The sequence below is a fragment of the Silurus aristotelis genome, assembly GCF_946808225.1.
Source record: "Silurus aristotelis genome assembly, chromosome: 29".
Classification (NCBI taxonomy): Eukaryota; Metazoa; Chordata; class Actinopteri; order Siluriformes; family Siluridae; genus Silurus; species Silurus aristotelis.
Window position 1 is genome coordinate 8,823,052 of NC_139602.1, and position 17,947 is coordinate 8,840,998.

The 17,947-nt window shown below is 40.2% G+C and overlaps 1 protein-coding gene across 3 annotated transcripts in view; it reads left to right on the forward strand.

The window, feature by feature from the left end:
* Nucleotides 1–13,012, forward strand: part of rap1ab (RAP1A, member of RAS oncogene family b) — a 14,689-nt gene extending 1,677 nt beyond the window's left edge. The window contains exons 2-8 of one of the 3 annotated variants that reach the window (XR_014532470.1): nt 1,795–1,883; nt 2,876–2,944; nt 3,027–3,083; nt 4,363–4,503; nt 5,920–6,114; nt 6,463–7,456; nt 8,118–9,046. Coding sequence is in view for 2 of the 3 variants with exons in the window: in XM_083535418.1 (XP_083391544.1) it covers nt 1,827–1,883; nt 2,876–2,944; nt 3,027–3,083; nt 4,363–4,503; nt 5,920–6,063; nt 7,337–7,426 (558 nt within the window). In the remaining variant the exon portion in view is untranslated. Of the gene's footprint in view, nt 1–1,794; nt 1,884–2,875; nt 2,945–3,026; nt 3,084–4,362; nt 4,504–5,919; nt 6,115–6,462; nt 7,457–8,117; nt 9,047–11,999 lie in introns of those variants that run through there. The other 2 variants (XM_083535418.1, XM_083535419.1) reach the window with 2 other exon arrangements.
* Nucleotides 13,013–17,947: the final 4,935 nt, after the last annotated feature.

The window sequence follows — 17,947 nt, forward strand, 5'->3', positions numbered from 1 at the left end:
CTTGAGAAGAACCAGAAAAAAATGCGCTGAAGAAAGAAATGAACAAGCATAAGGACGCTTCGAGGTGGTCTTCGTATGCACGAGGTCTCCCTTCAGCAAAACTGACGATTTTTCCCTGAGCACGTTTGAAGTTTGCTGGTCGATCTGGGATTTCTATTGTATTTGGAAAGTCGTTTTAAATTCGGGGCCAAGATTTTATTTTTTTTCGGAAACTCAAAATCAGTTTAAAACAAAATCTGTTTGATTTGGACGTCTGCGAAGGCACGACTCCAGCACGCACTCTTCCTGCTTCAAAACTCACCGCAAAGTTGGATACACAAGTGTATTGGATGTCTTTGGGTGTAGTTTCAGCGTGACAATGCACCGGTGCACAAAGCCAGCTCCGTGAACATCTGCTTTACATTGGTTGGAGTGGAAGATGTCCTGCTATAGACCTCAACCCTATTGAACACCTTTGGGACGAATGTGAACGCGGACCGCACCCCCAGACCTCCTCACCTCACCTCCATCAGTACCTGACTTTACTTACACCATTGTAACTGAATGAGCACAAATCTCCACAAAATCTAGTGCAACATCTTCCCAGAAGAGTGGGGGATATTCTAAGAGCAAATGGAGACTAAATAGTGAAACAGGATGCACATACCAATCTTATGATCTACAAATATTTGTCTATACAGTGTATCACCTTTATTCAGCGTGCACTAACACAGTAAATCAATATAAAGGCTATTAAAATGAGCGATTGGAAGGGAAACAGGAGTGTTGGAGAGGCTCGCTGTTGTGATTTGGCGCTCCCTAAAGGGAGCCTCGAAACAGACGGCCGCTCCCTGGTCTCCAGCCTTACATGGAAAAAGTATTTTTCACTTAACGGGTGCGAGCGAGAGAGTAAGTCTGATTTATATTCCGCTTGTATCGAATAATACTGTAGTCCATTTCTTACAGTTACATATTTTAGACAACTAATAAAATCAATTACAAAATCCAAATAAAGTTAGAAAAGAATTAGTCATTTAAGCAGCATGAATGAGGAGGAAACATAGGAAATTAATTAATGAATTAATTTTTTTTTTTATAAAATATTGACCTGCTCTTAAAAGTGCTGATGTAGTTTTTTTAAATATTTTTTTAAATAATTATTATAGAATTTTTTTATTAAATTAAAATGTTATTATATTTTTTCAGACAGAACATTGTCTCTGTTTTTGTTCTTAATACAAATAAAAGAATAAAATGTTAATGCAGTTAGTGACGTTTTTTTATTTTATTTTATTAATTTATTTAATTGATTTTTTTTTTTCCTCAGCAACTAGATTTTTTGTTTTGTTTTGTTTTTGTCTTTTTTTTCCACGTTAATTTTTATTTATTTTTTTTATTAAAAAAAAGTGTGTGGGATGCATATCAAGCCCTGATGTTAATTGTTAAAATAGCTTTTGTTTGACTTTTATTTACTTCCCCGTTATGTACCTGAGTGAAAAAACAATAATTCGTCCAGAACTCTGAGCCGTCGCGGTAGGTGTTCCAGCGTCTTACAAGCTGCTATGAGCTGTTAATGAAGTGATGTCATAGAGACAGGACCCCTCCACATGTCTCTCTATCTCACACTCTTTCCCTCTCTCTCTTTCTCCATATCCACAGCTGCTTTGTGTTTGTGATGTCACGCTTATATGCTTCCCCACCCATGGGCTCTGCTCCAGGATGATCCCACTGTGATCACACACACACACACACACACACACACACACACTCGTACGTTTCCTGATCCCAGTCTTCTCTGTATTTCGCCTCTTCCAGAACGCTGAGCTGATCGGTGACGTGATCCTGCCATGCGTGAATACAAGCTTGTGGTGTTGGGCTCTGGAGGTGTGGGCAAGTCCGCACTGGTGAGTAGACTCTATGCCGTGCGGTTCTTTTCGGAATTTTTAGATGAATATAAGGAGTGTCAGTGCTTTGCGACAATAAAAGCTTCAAGTCGTCGTTGTGGACGGTTTCTTTTTTCTTTTGGTTTCTTTATTATTACTCTTTGGATGTAAAATTGAGAAATACTGTATATATATATATATATATATATATATATATATATATATATATATATATATATATATATATATATATATATATTGTATTTGATGGCGAGTTGCTGTTATGTGAAAGAAATAAATGATGTCCTGTTGAAACTTCAGGGTGGAAACTGGTAACTGGAACTATCGGCCAAAAAATCCGAAGCGGTAGTTTTTCCGGGTCGCGCAATGCAATGCGAGAGCAACCTGTAGAGTTGAATCCTGGGTGCCATATGCTGTTTTTTTTATTTTTATTTTTTTATCAACTTTTTTTTTTTTTTACTGTTTCTTTTATTTTCCTCAACATTTCTTAATATCATTAATAAATACATTGTAATTTCATTTAGCACATTTCCATGATTCAGTATATTTTTTTGATTTGTTTTATTTATTTTATTGTATTATTTATATATAAATTTTTTGTAATAAAGTTTACTACTATTTATAATTGGCAAGTGGCAAAAAATCCACTTTCGGTCGACATTCAGTGGGAACGTTAAATCTACTTCACCACACCAATTAGACTTTCCGTAATGCCACACACGTGAGCGTATTTATTTGCATTTTTTTTTTTTTTTTTTTTTTATAGTTGCTGGGTTTCTGTATTGAAAGCTGGTTTGTGTTTTTGTAATAATGTTCTGATTGATTATGTTGGAGGTGATAGCTTAGTGGTTAAGGCATTGGACTTTTGATTGGAAGGTCATGGGTTCAAATCCCATTGTCACTTCCGGGCCCCTGAGCAAAGCCCTTAACCCCTATAGCTGCTCAGTTGTATGAAGATGAATGTTAGTCGCTCTCTTTTTTTGTTTTTACAGACAGTACAGTTTGTCCAGGGCATCTTCGTGGAGAAGTACGATCCCACAATCGAAGACTCGTACAGAAAGGTAGATTATACTCCTGGTTTGATCAGCCCTTATTATCGCAGCTCTGACATATTCGTAAATTTCTCCTCTCTTCTCCTTTCAGCAAGTGGAAGTGGACGGGCAGCAGTGTATGCTCGAGATTCTGGACACCGCCGGCACAGTAAGTGGTGCTGAGCTTCTTGATTTCCCTCAATACAAATGGCAGAGGCAGTTATGCACGTGCCGGATGTGGTTAGCACGGAGTACTGACTCCAAACCACACGGGGTAGATGTTGACTGACTTGACATTAGTACAGGAAATGGGGAAAATGTGCAAATATTGTAAATAGCAGCTCTGTATTAAACCTGACACCCTTAGGAGGAGGACTGATGATTTATCAGGCACGGTATGGAAAGGGAGAGACATTTAAGAGTCTTATCTTTATACATTGTTCTGTAAATAAAAACAGCATTTAGAGTAGAGATCAATATAATGGGTAGTATTTACCAGAATATTTATCACGTTATCTCATCAGAGAAGGCGAAGGCTCACGTGTCTCATCTGAGAAAAATGCAGCCAACATCATTTTTTTTTTGACGTAAGATAAGAAGAACTTTATTCATCCCACGAGTGGGTAAATTTCCACGTTACAGCAGCGAAAGAAAAAATACAAATGACTTCTAATAAGCTCCACTCTTTTGGGAAGATGTTCCACTAGATTTTGGAGTATAGATAAAAGTATTCATATTATTTCCTTCACTTGAACTAAGAGAACGAGACCCGTTTCAGTATAACAATGCTCCTTTGCACAAAGCCAGCTCCATGAAGATCTGCTTTACGTGGGTTGGAGTGGAAGATCTCCGGCTATAGAGCTCTAAACTTAAACCCTACTGAACACCTTTGGGATGAATTTGAATGCTGACTGCACCCCAGGCCTCCTCACCTCATCTACATCACTACCTGACTTTACTAACACCCTTGTAGCTCACTATAAGTACACTCCAAAATCTGTTGGATCATCATCCCAGAAGAGTGGAGGTTAACTGGTTAACAGTCTGGTAAACTGGTGGTGATTTAAGACACCTCTGATCAGAAAGTCGTGAGTTCAAATCCCACCACCACTGGTTGGTGCTTTAGCAAGGCCTTTAATCCTAAACTGCTCAGTTGTGTGAATGAGATTATTGTCTGGATTGGTCTGGATGAGGGCATATGCCAATTAATTTGTGTGTATGTGTGTGTGTTTGTGTGTGTGTGTGTGTGTGTGTACAAAATGTGTATATACACATACATTAAATATACACTTATTTTTTTACAATTCAGAACCGTGAATTATGTGTAGTTACATTGTTTATATCACACACACACACACACACACACACACACACACACACACACACACACATACATACATATTATTTTACAGAGCGCTCATCACTCCTTCATCTTTTCCCTGTAACAGGAGCAGTTCACGGCAATGAGAGACCTGTACATGAAAAACGGCCAGGGCTTTGCTCTCGTCTACTCCATCACTGCACAGTCCACGTTTAATGACCTGCAGGATCTCCGAGAACAGATCCTACGAGTAAAGGATACGGAAGACGTAAGTGAGCTCTCCAGGATACATCCTGTGGTTGTCTTATTGAATCTCTAGAATCTGCCCCAATAGCTCCTTTTAATCAGAATGTGAAAAAATCGTGGCCTGTAGAACGAGTGAGCCGAACCCCACCGCCTTCACTCGTCCTCAGACCATGTGAGTTAAAGGAAGCCTTTTTTGGACATGTGTGTTGGGAATGTAGGACGAGCGCAGGATAAAGTGGCACGCCGGAGCAGTTGGCCATGCTGCAGGTTGTTCTGATTGGCCTTCCTTACCTCTAGAGCTAGCACTGTGGCACCAGTTCACCAGTGTGGAGTTTGTGGAAATTGTTCAAGAGTGGGCCAAATTTCTGTGTGTACTTGAAAGAATTTTTGCAAAGGCTGTAGAAAATGACAAAATAATTAAGTTGAAAAAAAAAAAGATCACAAGTATAAATCTGATGGTAGATGGAATCCTGGGTTAAAGTGGGGACGTGTGTGTGTGTGTGTGTGTGTGTGTGTGTGTGTGTGTGTGTGTGTGTGTGTGTGTGTGTGTGTGTGTGTGTGTGTGTGTGTGTGTGTGTGTGTGTGTGTGTGTGTGTGTGTGTGTGTGTGTGTGTGTGTGTGTGTGTGTGTGTGTGTGTGTGTGTGTGTGTGTGTGTGTGTGTGTGTGAGAGAGAGGGAGAGGGAGAGGGAGAGGGAGAGGGAGAAAATCCTAAACTGCACTCGCTGATCTGGCTCCGTTTGTCTCCCCGGGGAACTGCACTGTGCTTCCTGACTGTTTGGATTTGAAATACTCTCACATGCAGCGTTGTCCAAATATGGCCAGGACTCTTTAAGTAAGGGGGAAAGAAACGCTCTGTTCACGTGTTTCAGAGCCGTAGTAGCAGCACCTTCATGTGGCACTTTTTGTCAAAGAATCGCCCCGTACTTAGAAAATGGCGTATCCGTATTATACTTGAAGTAGATTATATCCTGCGTATATACAGCGCTGGAAAGATGCGTTTCTTTATCTGCACAGCTCGGCTCACACCTGCCGCATTACACGTACAACTCCCTTTAATTTTACTCCCTTCAACAGGACATTCAGCTGGGAGAAGTAAAGCTTTCAGCAGGCAAAACTTTTTTTTTTTTGAGACCTGCCTAGAATACAGGCGGCAACATGATCTAATGCTGTTAAAATATACAATTTTATCATGTTTGCAGTGACAGTTTTATTAATTTTTTTATCTTTTATATATTTATTTTTTTATGTGTTGAAACAGAATTTTGCTACGTCAGCACTTTTTTTTTCCCTTCCTGCAAAGATCACACCATGACGTATCAATCTGTGGAAGGAAACGTTCATTCCCACTTTTATATTGGATGAAAAGATCTACGGATAATGCATTAGGTTAATGCATTAGGTTTAATTTGTGTGTGTCTTTTTCTTTTCTCCCCCCAGGTGCCGATGATCCTGGTGGGTAATAAATGCGACCTGGAGGATGAGCGAGTGGTGGGAAAGGAGCAGGGACAGAATCTGGCTCGTCAGTGGAACCAGTGCGCCTTTTTAGAGTCGTCAGCAAAATCGAAAATCAACGTCCTCGACGTAAGCACTGGAGCTCACGTTCACAAGCTCTTCATGAGAACAGACTGTTATGTGACGTGTTGACCAAATTTATTCATTATTTTATTTTGAAGACGGGCACATAAACATCAGGCGTATGAGGGCCTGGAATTTTGTGTGTGAGGATGCAATAAGAACTTTCGTGATTAGACAGGATGTAGCTGTACGACTGGACTGAACGTTACTTTTCAATCAAATTTCATTTCCATTTCTCACATAAACAGCCACGAATCCCTCAGCGAATTGCCTTTTATGACCACTACATAAAAAAAAAACTAGCAACATGCATCATATTAGTTGGTGAAAATATCTACAGTATATGGTTTATTAAGCGACAACAACGAATGACTATAGAGCTGAATACAACTCAATTAATCTTAGTCACATGGCGAACACAATGTATATTTCGCCACCAGGGGCCGCTATTTCTTTTTTAAAGAAATGGTGTCATAAATGTACACGAAGGCCTGTTGTCTATTGCTGTTATATTGAACATTTTCCGTTTTGATGGCATCTGGCTTAGGCCGCATACACTACATGGACAAAAGTTTGTGGACACCTGACTATAAGATTTATTAAACATCCCATTCCACATAAATCCTCATTTGCTTTTAGAATAACCTCCACTTTTCCAGGAAGATGTTCCACTAGATTTTTTTTGGAGATTTCTGCTTATTCATCCAAAAGTGTGCTTCGTAAAGTCAAGTACCGATGTAGTTGAGGTGAGGAAACCTGGGGTGCGGTCAGCATTCCAGTTCATCCCAATAGACTTGAGGTCAGAGCCCTAGAGCGTTCCACTCACGATCTTTGACACACTTCCAAACCCATGTTCATGGAGCTGGCATTGTGCACATGGGCATGGTCATGGTTTGTGTCTCCTAGTTCAAGCAAATGGAAAATGTAATGCTACTGCATTCATGCGCTTGAGCGCCCCCACGTTTGTGGTAACAGTTTGCGGAAGAACTACGTATGGCTGGAAAAGTCAGGTGTCCCAATACTTTTGTCCAGTTTAGATTTAATGAATGCTTCTAACAATGCCACAAAATTGTATTGACAGAATTGCTCCTTTTATTTCTTCCAGTTTATTTATTTTCAAATGTCCTTGACTCGTGTTTGAATAAGGCACGGCTCAATGCTTATAGCGATTTAACGTAACCCTTACGAACCCCTCCTTTTAACCAGCCGTTACTCGACATCTAATTTGTTTAATCCGCTTGAAGCGTTATCATGCCGGTGTCGTTTCCTCTTTCCGTAGATCTTCTACGACTTGGTCAGACAGATCAATAGAAAAACGCCAGTGGAAAAGAAGAAAGCGAAGAAGAAATCCAACTGTGCGCTCCTGTAGTGTCGTCACACTACAGCCCCTTGGAACCAGGTACATTATCTCCGCTTTGCCTTAACCAGTCGAAATTATAACGACATTTAGTTTCCAAATAAAAAGAACTGCGATAATCAGATTCATGTTTTTGGGCTCAAATCATCACAGTAAGTATCAAAGCCATAAAATGGACCTTGATGTATATAATTGAATACAAAGGACAAAATAAAGACACAAATCCAGAAAAAGTTTGTGGACACCTGAGCATCAGATTAATATGTACCTTGTGTTTTTTTTTTTGTTTGTTTTTTTTTTGTTTTTACACACATCTCAATCTCATTCCAATGAGGAGGCCTGGATCTTCCACTCCATGTGAAGCAGATCTTCATGGAGCTGGCTTTGTGCACAGGTGTATTGTCATACTGGAGCACGTTTGGGTCTCCTAGGCAGATCTTCAGAAGAAAATATAAGCGATTTTGGGGCGGCTTGATTATAATGAATATTTTCCCACTATGTCCAGAAGATGGCAGCACGATTCCAGTGTAATGCCAGACAGCCTCCTTACGGGTTGTAAACTTTCGCTAGGTTGCTGATCGTTAATAAAATCGATCATCACGTGACCCCGGCTTTGCTAGACAGCGATAAAACCGGAGACTACCTTCCAAATGTGACAAATAAACACCTTTTACACACGTTTCTGTCTGTTCTTTCCCTGCAGCACTCTGTAATGAAGAAACATCGGCCCGTACGGAAGCCTCTTTCCATCCTCAGCGATCGAATCTACTGAGCAGCTGCTGAACTTGAAGGATACATAAAGCAAAAACAAAACAAAACAAACAAACACCGAGTCGTCGTCTTTTTGATTCCCAAACGTCTGAGGAGAAACTTTTTCATTTCTGAGTCGGACTCGTTTAATTCAGTATTCCTCAGGAACGCTGAGCATGATCTCGTCTGTCCAATTCCAAACTATATCCACACAGCGTATTTCGCATTTCTGAACCAGAGGAGCCGAACGCATCACTCACCAACCACTCGGTATTAAAGGACTTAATATGAAGAAATCACACAAAGGCAAGAAATCGGAGAATTTTTTAGGAGAAACTCAGACTCATAATTTGATCTAATATTTTTCACTGTGTTTTTTGAACTATAAAACCAACTTTATGAAGGATTCTCTTTTTTTTTTTTTCATCACCTTTCAGGTTTTTTTTTATTTTGTATTTAAATCATTTGATTCACTGCATCAGCATGAACACATGATGCAGATGTTGTAAATGAAATATTTCATTCTCCAGGCTGTTTGTCGTCCGAGATTTTAAAAGCAACGTTCATAACCCGTATGTAATTCTCCACCACGTCAGCAAGGACCTGACCCCTGACCTGTGACTGTTTGTTTTTGTACTTTAGTCACTCAGCTTTCGTAGCTTCTTCCATAAACTGTATTCTGATAATCTATTTTTTTGGGACGTGTACGACTTTTTTTATAGACCGGGGGATAAAATTTGGTAAAAAAACTGCAAAAAATGTGTAGGTCTTTTGAGTTTTAAATATATCGTGCTATTTCTCCTTTTATTCCTTCTCGTGCATTTCCGTCAGAAGTTCTTCTGGCTTTTACGGTTGATTAAATTTTAGTATGTTTTCACGGTATTGGACAATTTTCGTTCTTTTTTTTTTTATTTTGATTTTTTTTAAAAGATGTGAAAATCTCAGGATTTTAAATTTATTTCTTTAGTTTTGAATTCAGACTGGGGGACACTTTAGCGTCCACATTTCACAAAAGCAGTAGGTGAAACACTTGAGTTCTGCAGTTCAACTATTAATGTTCAACAATTCGTAACTTATAATAAGAGCAAAAAGGGACCAAGTACACATGCATTCACACCATTTTTATTATAGTTTTAAATTTATTTAATATTGGGGTGCCAACACTTTTAAACGCCTTGTTTTGCAGGTGTTTTATGCACTGTGTGGTCAAACGTTTGTGGACTCATTCACCGTATTTGATTTGTGATAGAAGAGTATCTGTGAGAGTGAAAGGGAAAGTTTAGAGGACTGGGGTGAGACCTGAGATGTTGTATGGTTTAGAGACAGTGGCAGTGAGTAAAAGACAGGAGGAGGCGCTGGAGGTAGCAGAGCTGAAGATGTTGAGATGTTCGTTGGGAGTGACGACGATGGACAGGATTAGAAACGAGTTTATTAGAGGGACAGGGCATGTAGGACGTTTTGGAGACGAGGTGTGGTTGAGATGGTTTGGACATGTGCAGAGGAGGGACATGGGGTATATCAGTAGGAGAATGCTGAGGATGGAGCCACCAGGAAGGAGAAAAAGAGAAAGACCAAGGATGGATGTGATGAGGAAAGACATTCAAGTAGCTGGTTTGCAAGAGGCAGATTTAGAGGACGGGGAAATAGAGACGGATGATCCGCTGTGGCGCCCCCTAAAGGGAGCAGCCGAAATACCTGGTGCTTATTCACCATACTGAAAATTAGACACATTTCACAAATTTTGTGTCCAACAATCGACCAAACTGTATGTTCAAGGTCTTATGTAAGCAATATTTATAAGTTAATCAGTCTTACAATGCGCATAACGCTACATGCACATAAACATAAAGTTGATGTTAATGTTACATGAGACAGAATTCTCAATAGAAGCTGTTTGTCAATGATGTCAGTCCAAAGAGTCGTAATTTATATTTGAAAAAATTACATGAGCAAGAGTATTTTGTACAAAGTACACAATTATCTATAAGTTTTCTGGATGCAGGAGCATGAAATTTTGCCTTTACTTGATCTAGAAGTCCCCAAACCTGTTCCAGCATGACGATGCACAAAACCAGCTCCATGAAGATCTGCTTTACAGGGGTTGGAATGGAGGATCTCCTGCTATAAAGCTCTGACCTCAACCCGCTCTCTTTCACCTCACCTACGCCCCTTGTGGCTGAATGAGCACAAATCTCCACCAACACAACCGAAAATCAAACATCTTTCCAGATGAGTGCAGGTTATTACGACAGCAAATGAGAACTAGACGTGTGAATGTGTGTTCAGAAAGCACATCCCGATCTTCTGGTCAGGTGTCTGCTAACTCTAGTGAAAAAAAACATCTCAATACACTGATTTTATGCAATTTTCTTCTTCTTTAGATGAGTGTGCAGAACGCTACATAGACCCTTTGTAAACATTTATAAGGGTGATATCAAAAAGCATTGTTATAGTGGCAGACATTGGACAATTTTATGCATTCTTATGTCATTTTGGTTGAAATAGACATTATATGGCTTTAGGAACGCTCATCTTAATTAAAGGTTCGTTTTTAATTGCGAATGTAATTCCTGCTTTGTAAAACATCAGCTCGAAGCCATGTCTGGAGTGTGTGTCTGCGTGAGTGCTGAGGAAAGGAGGACGAGCCGGAGCGACCTGCTGATGAGAAGAGACAGGTACGAGCAGGGCTCCAGTATCCCCCTGAGGCGTCGCTGTCATCGTGTCATCTTTGTTCAGACTCCTCGTCTCGGAGGACACAATGAGTTCGACTGGTTTGATCAGCTTCCCTCATTAGGAACTTCCTCTGGTATGAAAGTGCAGTTTTAGGAAGGTGCACTTTGTTCATGGTGGGGTTTGAAGTGATGGTTGGAAAAGTAGGTCATGTAAAAGAAGTTGTAGTACGTTTGGAGATTTGCCGGGAGCGATCATTTCACCGGATTGATCCAATCGAACAGGTTGGAGTGGAAGAACTTGAGTGTCCTGCACCTCCTCAACCCCACTGAACAGCTTTGGGATGCACCAGAACGCTAACCTTCTCCCTCTGACCTCGCTAATGCTCTTCTTGTGTCTCAATGATCAGGTGTCCACACACGTTTGGATATCTAGTGCATTATTTAGGGGTGCCAATATTTTTAAAAACCCTCGTTTCGGAGCACTACTAATTGAGTAAACCTGTATATGTACGGTATATAGACAAAAGTTTGTGCACTCATGATCATATGATTTACATGTGAGGTTTGCACTCCACTCGTCTGAAGATCTGTTCTACTAGATCTTCGAGTGTGCTTGTGGAGATTTGTGTGAGATTCATTCAGCCACAAGGCCGTAAAGTAAAGTCAGGAACCGATGTAGATGAGGAGGCCCAGGATGCAGTCAGCATTGGAATTCATCCTGAAGGTGTGCAATAGGGGTGTGGTCACTGTTTTATAGCAGATTATCCACACACATCCAACAAATTTTAAGCACATCTTCATGGAGCCGGCTTTGTGCACAGGGGCACTGGCATCATACTGGAACATGAATTTTGTGCCGACTTTGTGAGAAATGTCTGGAGAAGACAAACCTATGGCTGGAAAAGTCAACTGTCCCTATTGTTGCGTTATTTTATTTTTTTTCTTTGCAAATGTTTACAGCATTTCTATTTCTAGTTTGCGCCACTAAAAAGTCCTTAAACGTTCTCTTTTGCTGGCTCACCTCTGAGCAAAGCAGGGAAAAGAGGGCAGCTTAAAATAGCCACTAGCCCTCCCAATGAGCTAATGGATTTTTCAGCCTTAAAGACCAAAAGTGACAGGAACATGAAGCTATTTTAGATGATTTTCTATTTCTTTTTCCTCAGGATGCTACTCGGCTGTCTGTCCGGATATAAACACGGTCTGCTTCTGCTTCACCGAGCCTGGAGGAGATGACCCTCGCTTTTATTTTTAAGACATGCTGTTTAATTGTTAACATTTTCCACATCTTTCTATGTCACATGCGATTCCCCAGTACAGATTTAATGGTGCAAATGTTTGTGGACACCTCACTGTAAGATCGGTTTGTGCTTTTTGGCCTCCTTTATTTGCTGTTACTGTATAATATCCTCCAGTCTTCTGGGAAGATGTTCCACTAGGTTTTACAGTGTGCTTGTGAAGATTTGATATTTGGAATACCAGTGGAGGGCCGTCAGGGTCAGCAAGGCCGTGTCTGCTGGTCTAAACTCTATCAGAATCATTAACTTACATTTTAATATATTTGAGTTCATGAATATTTCTTAAATTATTCTCAATAATCTATTGTCGTCATTTTATAGCGTTTCGCTCAGGTGCACAGTTGCAAGGAGCGTATGCATTGGAGTTTCACAGAGGCCATCTAGAAGGCGTCTAACAACGTTAGCATTCTTACATCTTTTGATTGGACGGTCAGAGAGCGCACCGCATCTGCTGCAAACTGCACAAGCTCAAATATGTTTCTGTGGATTTAAGAGAAGAAGAAATCTATTTGGTCGCAGATGCACTTAAAAGGACATTTACAAGATGGAGAGTTTGCAACACTAAGGCCCTCTAGAAGCTGCCCAACAACATCTGCATTTTTTAAGAGGTTAAGAGGAGAAGAAATCGATTTTGGTCGCAGATACACTTTTACACATTTACAAGACGGACTTTTTAAGAAAAGCTGGACATCGTGACACATTTGATGAGATCAATATCGATGCTTCTGCTAGAGATAATGTAAGTGGGTAGTGCAGCTGTGGCTACAGTGAAAGGAGACTTTTTAAATTGTGTTCATTGGGTTTCTTGCTTTAACAATGCCAGCATTCTCGCTGTATGAGATTCCTGTCTGTAGTGCATCTCTCCTTTATACTGCGTTTTTCTATATTAAATAACCACATCATAGGATCAAGGTGATTTCATAAGCAGATCCTCGAACAAATTTGGAAATTGGCCATGCCTCACTTACAAACCACCAGCCTTGTCTGTAATCAGAGAGCGGAGCAGCTGTGTTCTCTCTCACCGAGCACCGACCCGCAAGGGTTAAGGTTCTAACCCACTTCTTTAATTAAGGCTATAACCGGCGGGGAGAGCAGATGCATGATAATCACAGGCTGGATAATGCTGATGCACACTGACAGCCATTCATTGCGGAGACCCGATGCTCTCGTGCTCCGGGCCTGATACCCCAAACCACCACCACCAGCATTCCGATGTACATCCCGTCATTGGTTTTATTATTATACAAAACCGATGATTAGCGGTGTCGAGGTTTTTATAAAGAATTCCTGATTTATTTACCAGACAGCTCAAGATTAAGTTTTATCGAGATTGAAGATCATGGAGCACTACAGCAGGAGTCAAGTATAAAATGATTACTGTATAGTGTAATTATAGAAAACTGATCAACACGACCCAGTTCCAATGAGATGATTTACTTTCCTATTACATCATATCCTTAAGTGTTCTAGTGTTCTTTCACACCAACCACCAGATGTGCTTCTTCTGCAAACTGTTACCACAAAATTGGAGGCACACAATTGTATTGATTTTGTGTTCACGTGAACTCCTGAACCTGTTCCAGCATGGCAATGCCCCTGTGCACAAAGTCAGCTCCTTGAGGATATGCTTAACATGGGTGGGATCGTAGGGAAGTTCTTGAGTGCCCTGCTATAGAACCCTGACCTCAACCCTAATAAACACCTATGGAATGAATGTGAATTCTGACTGCACCCCAGCCCTCTTTATCTCACCTACATTAGAACCTGCCTTTACCAACACTCTTGTAGATGATGAACACAAATGTCCACAATCACAGTTCAAAATGTAGTGGAACAGCTTCCCTGAAGAGTGGAGAGATATAGTGTTCGTTATAGCAACAATTAACAATGAAATTGAAAGAGGAAAATCGATTCTAAAGACACTTGGTGATACTGGAGACTCATAAATGTTCCATAAACACTTTTAGCGTAAAGCACTATGTGCATTTGTTCAATGAGCAAGAGATGCCTTTGGGTTTGTTCCTGAGCAACGATAGAGATGCTTTCAGATGACCCCGTCATAACTTGCAATTATAGTAAGTCGAGACATGGCCTACTTAGGAGTCATTAGGAGTCACCCAGGAGGCCTATCCATTTTTATTTAATTTTTATAATTTTACAAATTCCAGTACATAACTGATCAAAACAGAAGAGTTTGCACTACTTTCTGTCTCAGTGTTTGGCGACAGCAATAAAAAGGTTAAAGACAAAAGCTAAAATTGTGCTTTGAATCAACATAAACACCAAGATAAATCTTTCTGACAAATTGGAGTCAGATTCGAGTTCAAAAATTGTATTTATGTAACAAATTGCAATCCATTTTACAAATCTTTTGCAGCAGCGTGAGAAAGACTAACACGCAGCATACCTTCACCCACGCCAGTGGATTCCATCGTTGGACCATTGAGTGGGTTAACCATGCAACTGTAAACTCTGTTTCTCTATATACGCCTTTATGTAGCATTAATGTAGGCTTATGTCATTCATAGGATGGATGGATGAAAAAATTCTATTTTTTACAAATGTTTAGTATCGCTATTCTCATCGTAAGATTGAAGTCGAACTATTGTAACTTATGGACTACCAGTAACCTGGTGGTAATTGGTGGTAATTTATATTTTCTGAATGCTACATTCAGGGACCGAGCAAATCTCTCGCCATGTTCCTGTCTGCCGTGGTCACAATCACAACCCAAAGCCCGGTCTATAAAAATAAAGTCGGCCATTTTCAAGTGGCTTTACGTATTTACAGTAGCTCAGAATGGAGTGTATGCATTTTTATACACTTTTTTAAACACTCCACACACCCGTAAGTTACTGCTGCAGCGTGAAACCAAAAGAGGAAGAAGAAAGAGAGGAATATCTTCTATGAGATGAAAAGAGTGACTCTGTATCAAAAGAGCAGCAATAATTAGCAGTCTGAGCTCCAGGAGGAGGAGAATGGAGCCGCAGACAGGAAGAGAAAGCAGGCGGGACCGTTGTCTCGCTGTCTACCCTCGCTTCACAGCTTATAGCTGCTCATTTGCATCTCATTTGGATTTGAGCCGGGGAATCACACTGCACTGTGGGAGTGGGAGAAGTGGAACGAAGAGAAGATCAGAAAAGGGTTTGAAGCTCCACAGATGCCCTGTTTAGATCTATTTTAACATTCTGATCTTTTTGAAGTGTCTAATTGTTGAGGTGAAAAGTAGGAGGACAAAAAAAGACACGCACTCGTTGCAGTACTTGACTAAACAGATTATTGGAAGAGTTCTTTAATGAAATCTTTGTTTATTTCTATAAAAAAAAAAAAATTCAATGGCATATATGTAATGTATGTTATAATAAGCTCTGCTTCAAGATTTTGGAGTGTAATTCTCAGTAATTCTTTTTCCAATCATTTTTTATTTCTCTGACCTACTGTATAGTTCTCTCTCTCTCTCTCTCTCTCTCTCTCTCTCTCTCTCTCTCTCTCTCTCTCTCTCTCTCTCTTTCTCTCTCTCTCTCTGTATAATGTTTTATCCTCTGCCCAGGTTCAAAAACAGCTTCATGAGCAGCTATCAATGTCTATCATTTTCGCAGTTTTCTACATTGCATAAGATAATTATACAGATTACCTTCATCTTTACTTAAATGCAGCAGCGCTTTAGTCTTGAGAAGTCTGTCCAGCTTTCATAGCTCCTAAACTGTACACTCTGCTTCCAGACCTGCTTCCAAAAGATTTAACTTTCCTGCTAATACCACCATCAGTGCCATTGTAGATCAAGAACTTTGAATCAGCAAAGCCATTTCTTAGCAATACTTAGCCTGGGACTTTGAGTCTACTGTTTGCATCAAGCATTTCCACTACATTTGTGCTGGATTTCTCAATAACATGTTGTTAAATGTTGCTGGAAAATGGTTATGATAAGCTCATCGTTCTTCAGATCGTGTCCTGCTGTCACTATTAAATCAGCTGGATTTATTTGTGAGAACGTACCATGTTAGGATTTTAGAAAACTCTGTGGCTCAGGGAGGAAAGAATGGAAAGCAGGCGACAAGTTTCACAAAAAAACCCCTCTGCTTTATTTTGCTTAATTGTGCAAATGTGTCCACGGATGTTGTGGCAAGTTAGAGTCAGGAGTTTCTTCCATCATTTATTCCTCTGTAAATGTTCTGCTTGCTGTTGAACTGATGCTGAAATGTATGTTGGTGATAAATAGATACACCAAGCGCAGAAGTTTAAAACAGATTGCTCGCTCGGCCCTGATTGGTCGATTGCTGCATGTTTGACCAGTTACATTTTTATCCAGTCATAAATAAAAAGGATTTCACAAAATGTAGTTGAGAAAAAAGTGAGATATTTGACTTTGGAATGTAGTGAAGTTAAAGTAAAAGTCTCCCCAAATGGAAATACTTTAGTAAAGTACAGACACAAGAAAAAGATACTCAAGTATCAAGATTACATTTACTTCGTTACTGTCCACCAGTTTCACAAAACCGGTGTTCAATCACAAGAACAGATATGAGATTAATATATAAAAATAATTTGGGGTCATTTTTGACCATTCTGTATATCTGACTCAGGAGAGAATGAAGGATAATGTACATTTTTAAAAGGGTGCCAATAATTCTGGATATTGGAAGTGAATGTTAAGAATGTGTGTGGGAAATGCAACTCAGCAGAAAGTCTGATTTACTCTCTCTCTCTCTCTCTCTCTCTCTCTCTCTCTCTCTCTCTCTCTCTCTCTCTCTCTCTCTCTCTCTCTCTCTCTCTCTCTCACACACACACACACACTCTTTCTCTCTCCATGTCTGTCTGTGGTGATAAATATAAAAAGTGAAATGTGAGCACATTCCGGGGGCCCGCTGTAAAGCTCTGGACAGCTGAACGGGAAGAATGAATTTGCTGGATCAGGAATTCGATCCACGTCTCGCACATGTTCCAGCTCCTTCCAAACACGTTCGCTCCCTCATCAATCTCAGAATCAATCCCATCGAATTCTTGTCGTCGACTAAATCTAGCAAAGAAACATGATTGTGTGCTGTTCAGTTTACAGAGCGTGATTGTGCAACGAGATGCAGCCAACGCTTTGTGCCCTACTTTTGGGGGCAGCTAAAGAGGGGCAGCTGCCCAGGCAGAGGGGGCAGGAAGAGGTGGGGGATGGAGCAGGGAAGCACAGAGGAAAGCAGTCATCCAGTTAGTGAGTGCTCACGTCTCTCTCACTCTTTCTCTCCCCATTCCGAGGGGAATACAGAAGAGAAGAGAAGGAGCCTGTGAGAAAGATGACAGCTGCAAGTTCTTCGCTTGGGAAGAACTGCTCGGTTTTTCCATCCAACCCTGCACCTGGCTGTCCCTGAATGGACAGATTGTGGGTTAAAAATCATTGTTTGTGTTGATAAGAATTAGGAAGCTCTTACGACAGTGGTAAATAATGGTCATGCCAATTCATGCAAAGCGATTATTTATGTATATATTTCAATTAACGCAAAAATGAACTGAGGAACTTTTTCACCATCTGGTAGGAAAAAAAGAAATTGCTGTAGCTTTTTGATACAATTTCCTCATTGAGTTTCAAATTCACCTCAGCTGACATCAAACATGAACATTTCTTTACTTTATTTGTATTGAAGATCATGTACACTGTTGTTTTTGGGATGTCAGCTATAAGAGATCGACTAAATTATTAGCATACTTGCAAAAAAAAAAATTATATCCTGAGCTCAGGTTACTGTCTGGAGTTTTGAACATCATGCATTTCCCTCATGGGGCTTCCTCTGGGTTCTGGGTTTTCCTCCTGTCTCTCAAATTCATACCAG